At 46.3% G+C, this 21,142-nt stretch overlaps 1 protein-coding gene across 1 annotated transcript in view; it reads left to right on the top strand.

Annotated features, from left to right (window-relative positions):
- PCBD2 (pterin-4 alpha-carbinolamine dehydratase 2) overlaps positions 1-21,142 on the top strand; it is a 530,788-nt gene that overhangs the window by 161,729 nt on the left and 347,917 nt on the right. Inside the window, exon 2 of the mRNA XM_078653267.1 lies at positions 12,722-12,856. Coding sequence (XP_078509393.1) covers positions 12,722-12,856 — 135 coding nt within the window. The remainder of the gene's footprint in view (positions 1-12,721; positions 12,857-21,142) is intronic.

The raw sequence follows: 21,142 nt of genomic DNA, 5'->3' as shown, positions 1-21,142 counted from the left end.
GAGTGGTGCTCTTATACTGTTGTGTGTTGCAGCGCTTAGCAGTGTGATAAAGGAAAAATGAGTTTGAGATAGACTGCGTGTGATTTACATTAGTCGGTGGCTATGAGGTTGTTCTGCAGGTTCCATATGTAGTTTTTGTGTGTATTGAGTGTTCAACCCTTGTCCTGTGCTGAGTACAGTAGTTGGGATAGCTCCTTTTAAATCATGTGGTGTCCAGCGAGGAAAGAGAAGCAAGAGATGTGCTTCCATAGCAACAGATAAGCTTGCACTGCTTGCATTACAATCACTCTTATGAAAAATGTTGTTCTACCTAAGAGTTTATAATCCTTGAGAATGAACAATCTTGAGGTTGGTGTGGGGATAAGAGTGACACCTTCATGGATGGAGTGTAGTAAAGTAACTCGAGGTGCCAGCTGTTATGGCCCTCATTATGAGTGGCCTGTTAAAATCCCTATTGTTTCCCCACCCCAGAATTACAGTCACTGGGAGTCCTGGTATTTCCGGGGGCAGGAAAATGATTGAGATTTTGGGGAATAACATGCGGAAATTGGTGTTTCCATACCTGTGCCTCCCAGAGTTTTGCATGAATATTTTGTCTGCTTTGAGAAGCTGAAACATCCGTGGTAAACTCACAGAACTTAAAATTACGATAGGCCTAGTATCCTCTGTTATCGGGGCCCATCGAAATTTACAGGCCATTTGTAATGAGGGCTTATGTGGCAGGTCATCTCCCTTCTATATATTACTTGTGGTAAAAATAATTTTCAACTGCTGTATTTTTGTGAGTGGAGGCACAAAAAAAAGAACTGAAAAGGGAATCGGATCTTCAAAGAAAAATCGGAGCCCTTCAATCACCTTTTTTGGATTCACTATCCAGTCCAGCCCCTTTCCTACACATTGGTTATTTTTACACATTTTCATCCACATTCCCTCTAAATATACGCATGTGCACGATCTTTCAGAATGGTGCCTCTTGTCTTGGATGTCACTGTTTAGGATGTATGAAACAACAGATAATGGAAAGTTTATCAATACAGTTGTGGAAAGTGAGTTTTGAGCACCCAGAATTATAAATCGTTTAATAAATATTGTGCTGCCTGCACATTCCTGGTATTCTTTCGGTAAAGGAATGTTAGGTTTAAGAATTTGTTATGTACAGAATTAGGTCCCACCATAACTTTCACAGACCACGTCTCTGTTATGCTACTTTGAATTTCAAACCACTTAATAACCCTCACAGTTTTTCATAGCGCTAAAAGTACTACCTTATGCACACGCTGCTGTGGAAAATAGGCCTATGTGGAACAGTTCCATGTAATATGCAGGGAAGGGAGAGAAGACCATCTGTTACAGCTCAAAGTAATGTAAAAGATTCCTAGATCAAGTGAGTAATTGAGATATTCGTGGCAGGTAGGTGTGTATGCAAAAGCACCAGTAGAAAGCCAGTCTATGCCAAGTACTGTGGCTCAGCCGTACATGCAGTATCGAAGAGAATATGAGAAGTCCACCAGATCTCTTTAATTGAAAATAATATTTTCAAAGGGAGTGATAGGTCCGCGTTGTCCACATTAACACCATCATGCAAAATATGCACTGGCAAAGCCCATAAGTCTGCTGTTGACTCCCAGCCTTTTGGGTTTATCAAGGCTTGTTTTGTCATTTTTATATATTATAACAAAAAAAATCATCAATTATTGCTGAGGGAACTTCCATGCTATTGCCAATATCAAAAAGAAAGTTGACTGAAGGCGAAAATATTTTTGTGTCAGAAAGCACACATTACCATGGCACTCTGGGGATATAGTTTAAAAGAAGAAGAGGTTGTGATCTATGATTTTAAGTGTGGGCAATTTCCGGAAGTGCAGCAATAGTGATAAAGGTCAAGGCAGGCAGACATGCAGTTTAGAGTGGGCTATACTCAGAGGGAGCATGCACAAGATGATAGGTAGGCAAGAAGAGGGCCATTCGAAAGACAAAGGAGAGGAACCAATAGAAAATGTTAAGTTAAGGTAATTTTTTTCTGCAGAACTTTAGGAATCTAGTGTGAGGAGCTTTACGGTAGCATTCAATCTGAGGGTGTAAATCTGTATAAAGAAACAACATTATTTGAATGTGTGATACTACTATTTGAGAGAATGTACGGGGTAACAGTGCACAGACGAGATGTGGCCGAGTGACTAGAGCTGCATAGGGAACCAGGTTCGACTCCCCGCCTTCGCTCAGCAAACTGTGATTCTTGGTAAATCACTTAATCTGAAAGAAACAGGTTAGTATTAGATTCCTTACCTTAGAATATCCCCAGGCGTCAGACTGGATCCGGAAATTTTTGCGTAGCAGTACCCTTGCGCGTCAGTAGGCGTCGTCTGCGCCTCCGCGTCCGTCGTCGGCGTCGTGGGCGCCGTGATGACATCGTCGGAGTACTTAGACGCCACCTCCGCGTGCTGACGTCAGTTCTTCTTTTTTCCGCACCAGCAGCGCAGATCCGGAAAAAGTGGTACCTTAGTCATTTTTTGACTAAAACTTTTACGATCCTTTTTGATCATTCTTTCGAGTCTTCGACTCCGAACGGTGCCGGTAGGGATGCCAGGTTTTAAGCCTTGTGAGGATTGCGACCAACTGATGTCGGTCACCGACCCTCACCGTCGTTGTCTCTACTGTCTCGCCGTCGATCATGACGACAAGACCTGCTCCGACTGCCGGGCCCTGACTTCGAAAGCTAGGCGGGAGCGGTCCCGCAAACGACTCGAGCTCCGGCAGTCGTCCACCCGCGCCGTGAAAGGTCCCAGTCCGGACGGAGGTCGAGGGATCGGTCGCGGGATCGGAGCCACCATAGTACCATAGTCGACATCACTCCTCAGGGTCGAAGTCGTCAGGTAAGCACAAGAAGTCGAAGAGACGTCATCGCTCTTCGACTCCCCCCCGATGCTCGCGCGACGCGGCCGGGGGTTCGGGTGACACCGCCCACGTGGCTCCGTCGGAGTCGCGGGTGTCGCGCCCGGCCCCACACCCTCCGGTCCCTGGGCCACACGCGACGCCGGAGGAGATCGAGCGGTTCCTCATGGCCATGAGGTCCCTCTCTCCTCCGACGGTCTCCACGGCGCCTTCGGGCCCAGCCTACCCGTCTGGGGGCCCTAGCGGGTTGGGGGCTTTATCCCCGACGCCGTCGGGTGCTTTGACGCCGCCGGTGCCTTCGGGCTCGGCGCCGCAGGGCCCCACTGCATCCGCTTCAGGATCCGGGTCGTCGCCGGTTGACCTAACGACCTCACTGGCGCCGGTCCCTCAGGTGTCACCTCCGGCGCCGTCTTCGGGCGGCGCCGTCCCCGATGCCTCCCTCGATCCGGTTCCGGCGCCGGAGCGGCGCCGCTGGGCGCCGCTTTCGACGCCGTTTGGAGAGTTTTACTTCACTGAGCCGGCCCCATCATTTGACACCCCTGAGTACCAGGAGATGGGTGATGAGGAGAATTGGGAGGGGTCTGAGGACCCTCTGACACAGGAGTCTCAGTCCCAGGAGGACTGGACAGGTGGACTTGGGGATGCCAGTGGTCTGGACACCTCGCCAGACGCTGGTTTTGTCTCACCTCCTACCGTGGCTATAGAGGAGGGGGCAACCTACAGTGTGGTGCTGACGCGGGCGGCCAAGGCCTTGGGCCTTGAACTCCCCGTCGCGGCCGTGAGGACTCACCTCCTCACTGAGGTCCTTAAACCGCAGTCAAGCTCGGCTGAGCCTCTGCTGCCGTTTAATGAGGCCTTAACCGACGTTCTTTTGGGCACCTGGTCCAGGCCCGCTACAGGTTCGCCTGTAAATAGGAACGTGGCCAGACGCCACCGCCCGGCCCCGGGCGACCCTTGTTTCCTGTCCACCCACCCCACCCCTGAGAGCCTGGTTATCCAGGCCGCAAATTCCCAGACCGCATTCCCGTCGGCTCAGCCTGACAGGGAATCCAAGATGTATGAGCAATACGGCAAAAAGGTATTCTCCTCCCTGAGGACTGCGGTCTTCCAACACCGCATGCATCTTGGGCCGCTACACCCACTCTCTGTGGGATACGGTCGCGGACGTGCTGCCAGAATGCTCGTTGGAGGTACGGCTAAACTCGGCCAGGCCCTGGTGGAAGGCAGAGATACGGAACGGTACTCTATCCGATGTGGGCTGGATACCACCGACTCACTGGGCAGAGCGATGGCAACGACGGTGGCGATTCGTCGCCACGCCTGGTTGAGGTCCGCCAACTTCTCGGCCGATGTCCAGAATACACTCATGGACATGCCGTTTGATGGCCGTCGCCTTTTTGGCGACAAGGCAGACCATGCGCTTGAGAGCTTTAAGGACTCCTCTTGGCCAAGGGGGCCATCAAGCGCGTTCCTGGGCCAGAAGTAGGGTGTGGTTGCTACTCCCACTACTTTCTGGTACCCAAGAAGGGAAAAGGGGGCCTACGCCCTATCTTGGATCTACGGAACGTCAACTGCTTCCTCCGGAAGGAGAAGTTCAAAATGCTGACACTGGCTCAGGTCTTGACTGCCCTGGACCCAGAAGGCTGGATGGTAGCGTTGGACTTGCAGGACGCTTATTTTCACGTCCCCATCCTGCCGGCCCACCGGCGCTACCTGCGGTTCACGGTAGGCCACAAGCACTTTCAGTTTACCATGCTCCCCTTCGGCCTTACCAGCGCCCCACGGGTGTTCACGAAAGTGATGGCGGTGATCGCAGCTCGTCTGCGCAGGTTAGGGGTATCAGTCTTCCCTTACCTCGACGACTGGTTGTTTAAGGCGGGCTCGCCCCAGACAGTCGTCAGCCACCTCCAGACTTCCGCAGACCTCCTGCACCAGCTGGGGTTTTCCATCAATGTGTCGAAGTCACACCTGTGCCCCTCTCAGAAGCTCCTCTTCATCGGAGCGGTGCTCGACTTGGCGCAGTTTCGGGTTTATCCTCCCGAGCAGCGGGTCCGGGATATTCAGGCTCTGATTCCGATCTTTCAGCCTTTATCCCGGGTCTCGGTCAGGTTGACGCTGCGGCTTCTGGGGCTGATGCCCTCCTGCATCCTTCTGGTGCATCACGCCCGGTGGCCGATGCGGGCTCTGCATTGGGACCTGAAGTTTCAGTGGGCCCAGCATCAGGGCAACCTGTCTGACCATGTCCTGATCTCGGAGGGCACTGCGAGACAGCTGCAGTGGTGGCTCACGGACCGCGATTGGGTCAGCGGCAGATCCCTCTCCCTTCCCCAACCGGAGCACGTAGTTGTGACGGACGCGTCCCTCCAGGGCTGGGAGGCCACATGGGAGAGGCGGAGATCAGAGGCCTCTGGTCTCCGGCGGAATCCCGGCTCCATATCCATCTTTTGGAGCTGCGGGCGATTCGTCTAGCACTGAAGGCATTCCTCCCCTCTGTCCGGGGGAGTGTAGTGCAAGTGTTCACGGACAACACCACCGCCATGTGGTACTGCAACAAACAGGGTGGGTGGGGTCATGGACCCTTTGCCAGGAGGCTCTGCGCCTCTGGCAGTGGCTGGAACATCAGGGCGTGACCCTGGTGGTTCAACACCTGGCAGGTTCTCTGAACGCCAGGGCAGACTAACTCAGCCGTCGGTGCATAATGGATCACAAATGGCGTCTGAACTCGGACGTGGTGCAAGGCCTCTTTCAGCAGTGGGGAGAGCCTTGGTTAGATCTATTCGCCACAGAAGAGAACGCGCAATGTCATCAGTTCTGAGCGTTGGAATTTCCAAGGCGGCACTCGCTCGGAGACGCTTTTCGTCGCGAGTGGAGTTGCGGTCTGTTGTACGTCTTTCCGCCTATACCACTTCTGCCCAGAGTGCTGAAGAAGATCAAGCGCGACCGGGCCCAAGTCATCCTTGTGGCTCTGGACTGGGCACGAAGGTACTGGTATCCCGAGCTACTCAGTAATGTCAGTCGTACCCCCCGGTTCGTCTGCCTCTTCAGGAGGACCTTCTGTCGCAGCAGCAGGGGACGGTCCTCCATCCGAACCTGTCCAGTCTCCACCTCCATGCTTGGAGATTGAGCGGCGACAGTTGAGGCCATTTGACTTGCCTCCTGAAGTCTGTAATGTCATTCTGGCAGCCAGGCGTCCCTCCACAAAATCGGTATACGCCTGCAGGTGGAATAAATTTGTGGCATGGTGCACAGCAAAGGCTGTGGATCCACTTTCTGCCCCTCTTTCTGAGGTTCTTCTCTTCCTTCTTTCTCTTGCCCAGCAGGGCTCTGCTCTGGGCACTATCAAGGGCTACCTCTCTGCCCTTTCAGCCTTTCTAAGGCTGCCTGATCAGCCTTCTTTGTTCAAGTCCCCTATTGTAACCCGTTTTCTGAAAGGCATCACACACATGTTCCCTCCTGTTCCGTTTGTGATGCCTCAGTGGGACTTGAACCTGGTTCTTACCTTTCTGATGTGTGCTCCCTTTGAGCCACTTCACAACTGTCATCTCCGCCTTCTTACTCTGAAGACTGCTTTCCTGGTTGCCATCACCTTTGCCAGGAGAGAGAGTGAGCTCCAGGCTCTTTCGTCAAAACCCCCCTTTCCGGTCTGTTCATTCGGACAAGGTTGTGTTGCCGACTAAGCCATCTTTCCTGCCCAAGGTTGTCACGGCCTTCCATATCGGGCAGTCTATCACCTTGCCCACCTTCTTTCCGCCATCGCATCCCTCTAAAGAGGAAGAGCGGCTCCACCGTCTGGACCCAAAACGTGCGCTTTCATTCTATCTGGATCGCACACGCCGGTTCCGGGTGGATGACCAACTCTTTGTTGGTTACGTGGTCGCTAATAAGGGTGTGGCGGTGCACAAGAGGACCTTCTCTCGTTGGGTTGTCTTGTGTATCAAGGCATGTTACTCCTTGTCGAGAAAGGAGTCTCCTGTTGGGCTGAGAGCCCATTCTACTCGGGCCACGGCGGCTAGCACTGCCCTGGGCTGGGGAGTCCCCCTGCAGGACATCTGTCAGGCAGCTACGTGGGCATCGCTGCACACGTTTGCACGGCACTACTGCCTGGACAGCCAAGTCCGTAGGGATGGCTTCTTTGGCCGTTCTGTCCTCCAGGACTTTCTGGTGTGATTATTGGTTCGCAGACCCACCACCGGGGGTTGGTATTGCTGGGGTATCTATTCTAAGGTAAGGAATCTAATACTAACCTGTTTCTTTCAGATGAACAAGTTACTTACCTTCGGTAACGATATATCTGTAAGAAACAGTAGTTAGTATTAGATTCCTTACCGCCCCACCCATCCTCCCCGTTCTGCGAACTGATATCTAGGGTTAAGGTCATCCCCTTTTCAGGGCCCTAGTTTCAATGGCACCAGTGTTGGTTTTTAACATGGCTCTGCGTTTCTGGCGCGGAAAAGCTGTGTCTAAGAACGGACGTCAGCACGCGGAGGCGGCGTCTAAGTACTCCGACGAAGTCATCACGGCGCCCACGACGCCGACAACGGACGCGGAGCTGCAGACGACGCCTACCGACGCGCAAGGGTACTGCTAAGCAAAAATTTCCGGATCCAGTCTGACGCCGGGGATATTCTAAGGTAAGGAATCTAATACTAACTACTGTTTCTTACAGATATATCGTTACCGAAGGTAAGTAACTTGTTCATCTCCCTGTGCCTAAAAAAAAAACACCTGTGTATTGTAAGCAGTTGTCTTGTAAAGTGCTCTAATGCCCTTAGGCCAATTTTATTGTATGTAAATAAATAAAATATAAAATAATATTGAGTGGGAATGGAGCACAAGCTACTTAAAGGTCAAACCAGTGAAACATTCACCAAGAAGGAAAACCATGGATCAGTTCTTAAAGCAACAGTGGTGCAAAAACAAGTTTGACAGAGTATGCAAATAAGAAAGCAAAGAGCAAAAAGTCAGTTTCATAGTTGCACAGTGGACACCGCAGCTCGGGCATGGCTCAACCAAACTTAACAATGAGCAAATGCACCCTCCTACCAATTGAATAAAAATTCCCCTTGTATCAAAGCAATACAAAACATTCTCCTTGAACATCCTTGAACATACCATGAGTCTATCATGAAATCTCTTCTCTGCGGTGCATTGCCAGTACAAATATTTTTCTATTTTAAGCACGCTTTACCACGCCACAGTTTTTCTCTTCATATATAAACATGTAATCTTAGCCACTGGCAGTCATTCGGGGCCTGCCTTCCAATCCATAATTTTTCAGCCAATGGCTGAGATTAATACAAGCATTCAATCCATCACTGTGTTGTTTTTGCATTTCATGCCGTAAGTGCTCAGGGTATTCCCAGACGTGGATCTCGGGCTCACTATTCTACTGGAACCAAGCTATACCCGGTTGATGAGCCCATAACGAGGGTGAAACTGGTCCTGCATTTCTTGTGTTCATCTCAGGGAGGACCTATCCAGGCTGGATTATTTCCAGGAGGTAACAAATGCAACAAGATGAAGTGGAGAAGTGTGGCTCACTGGTTAGAGGAGGCAGACCCGGACGCTGAGATCAGACCCGGGACCAGGGTTCAATTCCCGACGCGGCAGGGTCTTGAGCCCAAAATGTCCACGGACTCGGTAATTCTCGCTTCGGTGCCTACTCGAATCACAGGTTCACACTCTGCAACTCTGGGCAATAGCTTGCTTAATCTCCACTACGGCCCCCCGCGGCGGGATGCCTGGCTTTCACCTTGGGGATACCCAGTAGGGGCTATCTCACAGGGAAAAACCAGGACGGGTTCCCAATGCAAAGCGCTTTGAGACCTGGCGGTGATATTGCGCTATATAAAAACCCATCCATCCATCCAATGCCAAAACTTTTCAAACACTCACCCCGTTCAAGAGATCTGGGTTAAATACATCGTTCTTTTGCTCAGCCCAGTTTGGACCCAGCCATATGCAAATCAGATTTGACCCTGCACCCATGGGAACAGTCTTACCCGAACTGGCAGGCCAGATCCTCCCTTGTCTGGAAACAAGCATGCGGGTCCCTTGCTCACTCTATCACTGCATTCAAGCTAGCCTGGTTGTTGAAGGGTGATACCCCGAAACCGATCCAAGACAAATCCCCTGTAGTCGGCCAACCTCTGCCAGATTTTAGTGTGTTTTTGTGGGCACCCATTCGTCTGGTACACTGCAGTCTCTAGCCCCATACAGTGATCATCCCCTTTTTCGACACCTCAAGGGCTGAAGGAAATCCGCTTTTCATGTCCTGGATGTATCTCTTTGCCAGGGTGAGACCCAGGAACAAAAGCAGTCATTTATATCCATTCCCCCATGCCATCCGCACTATGAAGAAGAATCAACTTTGGGTTTAGTGGGACTGCCCAGGAGAGGACCTCCCCCTAGGCACGACGTTACACTTCGCCAGAAGCCATCCAATGCTACACAGCTCCACATTGCTTGGATGAAAGTACCTTCATCTTCATTGCAGCTGAGACAGACCGGGAAATCAAGCACTCCCATGCGCCACAAGCAGTCGTGTGTAGTAAGCTCTGAGAGGTATTTTAATTGGATCAGTCGGAGACGTGCTAAAATTGCAGCTTCTCAGGGCGCACCCAGGGCCTCCGTCCAGTCTTCGTCATCTAGTATGTCAATATGGGTCTCCCAGGCCGTTCTGCATGCAGGTAATGTGGTTAAACTGTTTGTAGCAAGTGACTGGTAGTTCTTTGCTATTTTGTGAGCACCCAGGAGGAGGTTTCCTTCCAGCTGAAACAATTCTGGAAGGACCAGGAGGTCCTTAATGTATGGGGTAAGAGTGTGACGGAGTTGCAAATACTGGTGGCATTGGCTGCAGTGCAATTGTTATTCGTTTTGCATCTCTTGAAAGTATTTCAAGACTGTGCCCCCCATCATATCTCCAAGGGTGGAGATTCCAATAATATCCCACATCCGAAAGCCCTCTAGCTGGGTCACTTGTTTGAGCCTTGCCATAGTGACGTCCACTCAATTTACCCCACCATCCCATCTGCCGCAGGTAGCACCTCCTCACGTTCAGGACCACCCTTGTTGCCGGTGGGAGGGACCCCACTCCCCTCCCATCATATAAATAGTCAAGCAGGAAGGTGGCAACCGTCGTCCATTTCTCAACTGCATATGCTAGATCGCTTTACTGGTCATACCACCAATCATTGATCAAAAGATGAGAAGCAGAATAACATGAAACTACATCGGCAGTGGCGATACCTCCACAATATGTAGATTACTCCCCATTTTAGTCTAAAGGGACACAGTGCCATGCTGCTCATCTATCTAGATTGACACTATGTATATTCTTATCTGCTTTAGACCCCCCTCCCCCACCCATGGGACTGCACTACATCCAGTAGATTACTATTTAATCCACTGCCTGGTACTCTCCGTCTTTCTATTTTCCATGTATTCTAACGTTCTCCACTAAATTGGTAGGTATGTGTAGCTTTGTCTATTCTCACACTCTCTTCAGCACCTCCTGGTTATGCGCAGCGCCATTTGCTGACCATATTTGAAGCATTTTTTAACCCTACACATCAGTCAATACCTCCTAAATAGGCCAAACTTCATCCAGCATCCTATCAAACAAGCATTTTGAAAGGGTGCTAGAACCCCAATGCAAATTAGAGCACTTTGTGGCTTCGTCATTAGTATGATGCACTATGCAAAATGCTGCTACATACTGTGATGCATGCACCACACTATTCTCCAAGCAGACTTTTAAAATGATGATGTGGTAACACTATCCACCCATAGATGTTTTCTTTAAGAATAGCCTATTAAAAACTGCTACTCGCATCCATTTTGAACTATGACTTATTTCCTTTATTTGGTTTTTTTCATTAATCCTAAAAATAATTTTTATATATCAAATGTATTGACTTTTCTTAATTACCGGTGTAGCAGACACTATCAATTGCAAAATGCTCACAAACAGAATTTTAGTACAGTTATAGCAGAGTGCTATATGGTAATGTAGCAAGCTTGCAATTCTTTGTGCACCTGTTTTGGGGAATACAGAAACCAATAAGTGTGATGTTTTAACAGACTACGAATATGGTGTGTGCCCACCGAGGAATCAACCGACCAGTTGGCTTTGCCAGTGTCTGTTTGCCCCTTAGCTCTGGGGAATGAGCACAGGCAGAAACATCCAAAAATAAATGCTACAAAAATGATTGCTTTCTTTTCAGGGGCATCAATTTTTCAGATGATATTGCCTGCGCTCACTTCCCTGTGCTACCAGGCCGCCACTGATTGATTTCAGATGTAAAATAGCTCATCATGTATTCCAGTGGCGAGAGAGGTACGCATCCAAACAGCCGATTGAAAAATGAGACAAAAGGACACCTATCGGCTGATACTCCTGTAGGCTAATCTAATATTTGACTGTCAGTGTCTCAAGCTAATGGCTGACGGTTCGGAGGAAAAGGAGCCAGTGGCTGAAAGCCTTTCGAAGTAAGTGTAGCATTCATTATGTTCGCCATGAATAGCACAGGTGCCATACCTGTGAAACTTACAAAGTCGGAAGAGTATGGGAAACAAAGGTAGGCAGAGGTAGGCCAGATGAGGGTGACACACTGTATATCTTATAAAATAAGGTAAACAACTGTACACCATGAATCCCAAATGACCATGTACTGGTATGAATTGTATATTGAGTTGAAATGCATTGTTTCGAAGTTAGATTTGGCCCTTTAGCCATGGATAAATGCCTTTATCAGCAGATCAAAAGCCTTTAATTTTGTGCAAATAAGTTGTTGGGTCTCACCTGAGAAAGCGCATGCGCTGTTTCTTGTGAGACATTTTGTTTACATACAGGGTGCTTAGCACTAGCCCTTTGCTTACCAGTTGTAAAACTTTCATTTCTAGCTTCTCTTTGGTCAGCGTGTACTGGCTTCACTTTCTCCTCATTGGTTTGTCGTTCCCCTGGAGCATGGTCCAAGTATACATCCTTGTGGCGCCAGTGTCCTTCCAATGCTTGTGCGCCTTTCGAGGTCATTTATTTTTTCCCTTTAGTGATAGCACTCCCTAAGACTGTATATATTTGCAAGTCGTCTCTCCTCCAAGCCCAGTCTGACATTGTTTGCACCCGCCCCTCTCACCATCTCGTGCATACTGTTATTGCTATGCCCCAGGCCCACCCATCAGCTCTTTCATGCTGGTGTTGCCTCGTCTGTCCCTCCCACCCCATCCCTCATTCTGTTGTTCTTTCCACCGTGTCTTCCAGAATCTCCCTCATTCCGTTGCTTGCTCCATCCCTACCATTCCCTCCCGCATTTTATTGTTCGTTCCTGTCTCTCCCACTCCCTCCTACATTCTGCTTTTGCTTGTCCCCATCTTTCCTATCCTCGCATTTCTTTATTGATTGGCTCTGTCCTTCCTACCTCCTCCATTTGTTGTCAGCTTCGCCAGCCCCCCCCCCCAATGGCTCAAAGCGCATTTTTTATTTTGTTTCACCCATGCTGTACAGTATGGTTAAAAGAGACCTATTGGAATTACCAATGCTTGTTTTTCAAAGTCGCTTGGATCTGATTCCACAGCTAAATACTCGATTGACGCCTGTGAGGGATCTCCTGCGTCCTGGTTGGGCTTCAGCAGTGCAATCTGATACTGTAGCCTTAAGATCGATCACGTTCTTTTAGACTGTTTTGTGAAATATCCACTTGCTTGTTCTAGTTTGTCTTTGTAGTAATATTTCTGTTGTGTCATTTCATAGTGAATATCACACATAGTACTTTGGATATTTTATTAAATGATAAAAACGTATCTGTTCCTGAATGCTCTTTGTATGCAGGCGACGTCGGAGGTTCACAGACTGACACCCGAGGAAAAGACTCAAGCTTTAACTGACCTTAAAGCTACAGGATGGACGGCGGAAACTTCCAAAGACGCCATTTCCAAGGAGTTCATCTTCAAAACATTTAATCAGGTAAATGTTTGTTATGGAAGCAGTCTGTCTTTGTATCATACACCCTCTACACCGAGACCTGTGCAAAATCTAGAGAAGATCAATCTTCAGTCTTCAACAACTGAAAAAATAAGATTGTTACATTTTTTTATTCACTTGTAAAGGGAGAACGGGACCGGAAATTGCACATTTGAGACATGGTGCTTTCAGAACTTCTTGTAACAAATTCATATTGCAGTATACAGTGTGCGGGATGTTTACATTTTGTTTGTATAAAATAGTTTGGTTGCTTTTCCTATGTTTCTTGCTAGTGCGTGCAATGTAGTGTCATTTATTATATTGACAGTAGACTTAGTGGAGTGTTGACCAACACACATGGACAGCTGTGGTGTTTGTACATTTTAAGCAGTGCTTATGTGGATGTTTAAGAACACCACAAAACTTGCTTATCTGTTTCAAGCATATTGAGAACTTTTACGAAAGTAAACTATTATTTAGGGCGAATCCTCAAAGTTAATTAAATTGGGCTCAAACCCCAGGTAGCTATGGCACAGAACAGTTAGCCCTAATGTAGGGCAATGTGTAAACTATTTGTGCACTACTAAAACAATAATAAATTCGAAACACCAAGCATTAAAAATCCAAAACCAAATTAGAAAAAAATAGAGCAAGTTGTAATAAAGAGAATAACCCTAAAACAACAAAAATCCAATTAGGGTAATCAGAAAGATGAGTTTTTAAAGCTGTTAGTAGAAAAAATGCCAAGAGCACTAAGTGCAAATGATAGTTTATGGAAGGGTTAGACGGAGACCGAGACCTAGGCGTGATTTGAGGCCGACCTCAATGGAGTACGGGTCGGATACACCGTGTATTGGTACCGGTAAAAGTCTAGATGCCAAAAAATTCTAAAACTGTCTGTTTGCTCCACTGAAGGCAGTCTTACATTGTATCTTATTCCCAGAATCCAAGATATGAAAACCCTTCTCCCCTTGTGCAGTGCACGTGTGCCCACCCGGAGATGTGGCCAGGGAGGTGAGCTGTCCCCTCCTGGGTCCACTCTAAACTTGTTCTGGAGCTAGATAGCCCCCTACCAGGATTGTGCCAACTTGAGACTAGGGGAACAAAGGCTTTCCCTTACAATTACTTGTGAAAGGACAGATCCTCTTTCAAGTTAATGGAAGTTCCCCGGCCACCTATCACTGATCTTCCTGCAAGAAGAAAAATAACACCTTCCTACACCCAGGCCATTGTCTATGCTCTAGGAGCAGTTTTCACACATCTTTCAGTCCCTACACCCAGGCCATTGTCTCTACTCAAGGAGCAGTTTCATACCTCTTTCACTGCTCTTTCAGGCCAAGTACATACTGACTAGCTATTTCAGATCTGATGCAAAGTTGCCCCAGCAGCATTAGACAGGGTAGATGCAACTTTTTACATTTCAATTATAGTTGATAAAAATCTAACCTCTTTTTATTAAATATTAAAATAGGTCTTTGAATTTAGTCTGTTGCTGATATAGGTCAAACGCTATAGATTAATGTGTATGATCTATATTGTGACTATTCCAATGGGCTTGTTACAACCTGGCTAATGACAGTGCCATTTTGGGCATAGTCACTGGGGTGGGATGCCATTTCTAATGTCACACATTTCACTCTTAAACAATATGCACCCTATCTTGTAGGCAGAAATGTGTGATTAGGCGTGACATTTAATATTTAAAATCCGTTTTCCTACCCGTCAAAAAGGTGACACTGACTGAGGTCTGCCGCAGGGTTCCGTCTGCTCACTGTCACTGTTGTGGATGGTAGAATAGGTGCTGTAGTCCACAGATGGAAGTTAACTTTCCATGCACAGGTGCATTTCTGCACCATATTCGATAGCCTTATAGGAAAGGTAATTGCGCAAATCAGATACAAGCCAATTTTAGCATGTTTAAAGGGGGAGCACAGTTACTTTGCACACAGCTCTAAAGCCAGCAAAAATAGTATCCAGAAAAACGAGAAAAAACAGGGGAGACCGTGCAGAAAAGGCAGATTCTGAAATCTGGCCAAGAGCGATTGCCAGTGGCTGAGATTAATTCATGGATTCCATCCATCACCATGTTGTTATTGCATTTGATGCCCTATGTGTACTGGGTATGCCCAGACGTGGTTCCTGGACTCACTGTGCCACTGGAACCAAGCTTTACCTAGCCGAAGAGCCCTAACTAGGGCAAAACTTGTCCTAGATTACTTGTGTTCCAGTTCAGGGAGGACCTGGCCTTGCATTTCAGGCTAGACTGTTCCCACGAGGAGCAGGGCCAAGACTGATTTTCATATGGCTGGGTCCAAACTGAGGTGGCAGGATGGGTGAAAAAAAATGTATTGGGATGCTGCCCAAGCAATTGTCAGTGGCTGAGATTAATTCAAGCATTCCATCCTTCACCCTATTGTTTTTGAAAAGGGGAATTTCTATATAACTCTGCAGAAGCAAGTGCATTTAAGTACATGACTTTAGTGAATTCAACTTCTCATTTTACAAGCTTTTCTTGCAGTTTGATCTAGTGCTTTCTTTGTGCACATGTAAATAAGGGCAGTTTGTAGAGCAGGTTGTGGTGGTCGGGTAATTATACATAAAGTTTGCCTTATTCATTTAGCACTTGGCAATTTTTATTTTAAGCTGCACTTTACTGTATAGCACTTTTAAAAAATGGAATATCTTAGTTTTGGAGTACTGTCACATAGGTAGCTTGCTGGTCATGAAGCATGCGGATCAAATGTATGCATGATATCACACCTTGCAAGAGTCATCGCCTTACACATGCTCAAATCCTACATAAGAGCTAATGGAGATTGCTATGCATGCTGTTACTTTACACAGTAGATGGACTCCAGCTCATATCCTAACCTAACCCCTTATATGCAAATATGTGTATTTATATCCTTGGTTCCCGTATCACTCATGTACTACAAGTTTAAGGACAAGCAAAGAGGCTCAGACCAAGCGTGGAAAATGCCATCCTCCCGTGACTTGTCCCGCGGGCCCCAGAGGTTTGATGGACGTATGTTCTGGAGACCGTTATGCTCCTCGTCATGAAGCTCCTTCCCATCTGCTAGTGTCCATTTCTCCACCACGCTCTTCCATCAATTATGGGATGGCCCCTCAGGGAATCTTCAGTACATTGCAATGTCCCTGCGCGCCACGACAAGAGCTTAATCCAAAAATCTGTTGCCCACTTTCTTTTCAGTACTATTGCCGTACATGGGTAGATTCAGCCTTGCTTGGCCAGGTATCACCATCTGAGGGCCACTGTAGGTCAAGAATTACTACCGTTATGCCAGAGCCAGATTTGTACTCAAGGTAAGCACCATCATTCTATGGTTGACTACGGTATGCCAAGGATGGCCACCATTATATGAAGTGTAGTTTTATAACTAGGCTTAAACAGACACACAACGCTCAACACCCCCCCCCCCCCCATCTATTCAAGTCTTTACTTCTGGATACGTCCCCATTGCTTCACATTAGTAATGTCTTTGTAATGTCTTTGTAGATTGGTCAACTTACAGCCCTACATTGTCATTCACGTTGCAAATGCGATGCTGGGACTTCTGTTGCATTTAGAGCAGTAGTGTAGAGTGAAAGCTGTGGTCTGCTATTGATTGCCACATATCTGAAAGAGCATTGCGCCTCAGATTTTAAACCATGCAAACTATACATGTATGGTGGGTCGAGTGCTGGCCTAGCTGGCATGTGTAATTTGAGTGTTTTCATTTTTTTTATTGTCAGAAGGTCTTCGGCAACATTACACGCCTGCCGACCCTTGAACATTGAAGGTAAAATAGACGAGGCAGACTTGAACACCCTGAACTGTCAGGGGTTATCAAGAATGCTGTGGGCCATTATGCAAGCAAGGCAAATGGACCTTGTTTGGTAGTTCATTATGCAAGCAAGGCAAATGGACCTTGTTTGGTAGTTCATGATAAATCCATAGCACTCCTGGTGCTACTGCATCTGATGCGTTAGCAATAGGTACCTCCAGGGTGCCCTGTTTTGCGTTGACCACTTTTATGAAAATTGTTTTTGATTGAGTTATTTTTCATAATTGCCTTTTAAACCTTCATCGACAAGGCCAAAGCCACCGATGTTCTGTGCTACTGTGTTTCTACTTGCTTTCCGCAGAAATATAAGTTCCTGAAAACCCTTTTGTGTGCACCAGAGTTCTTTCGGGTAGGATTGTGATTGCATCATTTGCTGCTTGCAGTGCTCTTTAGTGTAGTGTAGTTCCTATATTCCTAATACGCTCTGTGCATTGGAATAACATACACTATAGATTTAACATAGGGCTAAGGTCAGTATGTCTCTATCGAGTATATTAAACTTAATTGTGTGTGCCAGCTAACTCAGAGGTCACTAGAAACTTTCTCGAATAAACAAGAAAGGATTAGTCTCTGACAACCGCATAAACATGACAACTTTGTTTCTCCTAGAATCGGAACAATATCTTCAGAGTCGTGGAAATAATAGATAACTATTTCACTCAGTCAATCATGCTTGCTTCATTTCTACAGAGTTGCATATAAATAGATAGACGGGCGTTTCAATAAAAAAGATTTATTGAACAGTCCTATTTCTCATGTAAGAGATATGAACTGCTACAATCGTTAGACAAAGTGCGAAGTATAATGCGTACAGCGTAAACAGTAATATAAAATAATACTGTAATAGCATTGTCTGTTGCTATGACATAAAAATACACACATAAATAACACAGGCTAAAATACTTAACTGGTGCTTCTAAAATGCGCCTACCCCAGTGTACCTAACCTACGTCTAGTACGAGGGAAGAAGTAGGTGCTGCTTTAGCATAGGTTTAGTTTTGCCAAGAATTGCCAAAGGTTTCTCTAGGTTCTAATCAGCTCCATACCTTAGAATGAGAGAGGTTGGTATCTCTTTCTCTGGACTTGATTTCCCAACACCACGCAAGGGGAGTCAGAAACACTGGAGCAGGATTCTCGGCTGGAGGATGACAGTGTCTAGTCAGTGCGTCAGCTGGGGAGTTGGCTTCCTTTGGTCCTTGCTGTCTCGAGCTGCGTCGTTCAAGTAGGTAGTCGAACTGCACCGAAACACACCGTGCTTTGCCATAGCAAGTGAAGGTATATTTATACCTTGAAGGTGTTTAGGATTGCCAGTATTGACGTAAGAGTCGGGCATATGAACGTTGTGTATGAACCCCTAAGGAATAGATGTTCATGCATAATAAATGAGTTCTTGGAGAAATCCATATCCAAGCAAGGGGAAGTCCCTAATGGCTTAAGAGTCTGGTTTTCCAAGAACTTGTTGTGATGTAGATGAACGGATGGAAGTAGCCATGCCTGTATTTGGGTAGCATAGACTATGCCTAAATAAGGACTGGATTTCTATGCCTATATAACGGCAACGTGTCAATTGTACCTATATAAGGGCATGAATCGGGAAAAGCATACGGAATCTAAATCGATACACAACATTAGTGTTCTGTGTTACCTGACATTGCACTCAGTTAAATGGCAATAATGGATCCCAGACATAAGAGTTGTCTTTAGGAGTTGTCTTTCCAGTGGCTGTGTTACATCTACTTAAATGCATTTTCTAATTGGAAATTATATGACAATTGCATTTTGCAATAACTCAAGCTGTCGCACACAAATTTCTGTATCTCAAAGAACCTTTGTTCTGGCTTCATCTTGGGTCCAGGAATGTATTATGGAATTCATGGTACTATTTCTTCTGTTGTACATTAGGCTGTTTGGTTGTCTGGTTGCACACTGCCTGAGTGACACACCATGGTTTAAACTGCCCACATGCAGATTTCCTTAGCACACTGCTTTATAACATGTATTTTGGATGCCTACTTTGAGTTAGTATAGCAGGCTCACTTACCATCTGAATCCCCTCAGCCTGATCTGCTCAGTTGCAACTTTTTCTTATACACTTTATGTATGTGCTGAATGCCACTTTCAATTGAGTCTTGCTCTCTGAAGGCATTTTCTTTTAGCTCCTGGACACGTTCCTTCTTTTTTGTTTGTGACCCATCTCAGCTGGTGTCCTATTGATATGAATTCTTGGGAATTCCTCCAAAACTGCAGGGGTGGGGGCTCCGACACATGGTGCAAAGACTCAGTTTGGTACATGCGCTGAGCTGGAGCAGCCCACTGGACTGAAGCACTAACACAAACCCACCCAGCTACTCTTTGTGCAGGCAGTGTTTGCAGGTTACTTAGTAGTTCCATTCAGGGACACAGTGGAAATCCAAAAACAATTTGTTTGTCTTTCAGACAACGCACTCAAACTTTTCACTAAGAAATATTGACTTGTAGTTTTAAAAGTGTATTTTAAAAGTCTTAATCTTGTGCAGATAAAGTATAGAGTAATGACACAGAAGGAGCATAAAAGTGCAATTTAAATTATCACTGGAAGCAATAAGAACATTTCAAACATTATTTTGTATTAAATGACATCTTAGATCCTAATGCTATTTCTAAACCTTGTGCTAATTTATTAGGCTAAAACATTCGATATTATTCCTGCCTGTCGAATATTTGAAATGGAGCACACATCCTACCTTTTGAAAACAGCAAGGCTAGCTGTTTGCTATCAGAGTTCTGTCAGGGTAGAAAATGCTTGGGTTTTGCCAAGGACAAGACTCGCCACACGACTACTCCTGGCTTCTACAGCTGACTCTACCGATGTATCTCTCCAATTAAGAATGAAGTCTGGATCGGGAAGCAGCAAAGTCGGCGTTAACTCTGGCAATAATTTGTCAGGCGAAGGCCGCTCTTAATTAATGGTCTAAAATCTGTTTCTTAAAGGGTTTTTTGCACCAATGTTTTCAAAATCGATTTAAAATATCACAGCCTAATATACGTAAGCGGAACTCCACATGTTTACATCAATGGGCAGCGCCATGTTCGACTTAAAATTTACAGGAGGCTGCCATCTTGGGAAGTGCAAAATCATGTGCATAATCAAAAACGTCAGTCTACAATGGAGGCATCCACTATGAAGAGGACAAGATATCAGTTTACACTGGGGGCATCCATGTAGTTGACCTAGAAGAGGAATTTCACACCTAATACAGATAACATTTGAATTGAGAACAAATCATGCTTTAGGAAACGGGTGATTTGAGATGGGAACTATCCTAGAGTTCACAACACTATCAGTGGCACACAAAAATTCAAGCCCGTATGAGCCCCTCAAGGCAAGGTAAGTGAGTGTACCTACACAATTCCAGCAATCTTACACATAGTATAATCTCATTTTAAAATTCCAACCTGCGATTGCAACCTCCCAGTAGGTGGAAGTGTCAATGTAGTTTACTATCAAAATTTACTGTGAAAGATTGAACCTACTGAATCTCCCAGACCTGGTGAATAGTTACTTGTTTCAGTCACACTCGCTCCTGCAATTTCGCATGTTTTTGTTCAGTACTGTCTCCCACCTGGCTCACCACTCATATTTCAGGAGGTCCTTGCAGTTACATTGCCTCCTATAAGATGATCATTCTGCAATAACCACTGTGGGCGGATTTACCTGTTTGTGGATGTTAACTGTCCTTAATGTTGTTTATTTATTTGTCCACATTGAGCAGGACACACTCTTGTTATGATCTTATCTAACAGTAGGAATTTTGTGGCTGAAAATCCTTTGAGGAATAGTCTGATTTCCCCTGCCGTCTTGTTCCACAGTGTGCTTCCTTCTGTTGAGAAATACATTTAAAAAAAAGTCAAATTAAAAATCAACAACAAAACAAACTGGTGCACCAGATTTACAGAAATCGCACAATTTGATTCTATACTGTCTTGACACCAGCAATTAGACACTCCTTGGGTAAACTCGAAAGGACCCCAGGCGTCCTCACTCACCCTGGTGCACTACAGTAGAGTGTCTCAACAACCTTAAAAATACTTACCCATTATTTGAGGCTACCCTTTTGAAGAAATGCTCCAGTTAGTGGCTTACTGCTGATGTTAGACAGCTTAAACAGCTGCAGTTGCTGAAGAAAGAAACTAAAGAAGCCAATATTCTGAGGTCACAAATGTTAACTAAAGACCTACAAACTGGCAAAAAAGCATCCAGAGGACAAAACCATTCTCCGTGCTAATGAGGCTAAAACACACCAGAAAGAACCATTTTAAATTAAAGGTGAGTTTAGAAACTCCGATTTACTTGTCCGAATCGTAGTCTGCTCACGACAGATATGTGAGCAGACAGCTTTAGGGTTTGCCGGACTGAAACTACTAAGCACACTGTGGTCTCCCCAGTATTAACGGAGCCTCACGT

The sequence above is a fragment of the Lissotriton helveticus genome, chromosome 7 (assembly GCF_964261635.1).
Source record: "Lissotriton helveticus chromosome 7, aLisHel1.1, whole genome shotgun sequence".
Classification (NCBI taxonomy): domain Eukaryota; kingdom Metazoa; phylum Chordata; class Amphibia; order Caudata; family Salamandridae; genus Lissotriton; species Lissotriton helveticus.
This window is presented reverse-complemented; position numbering and strand designations above follow the sequence as displayed.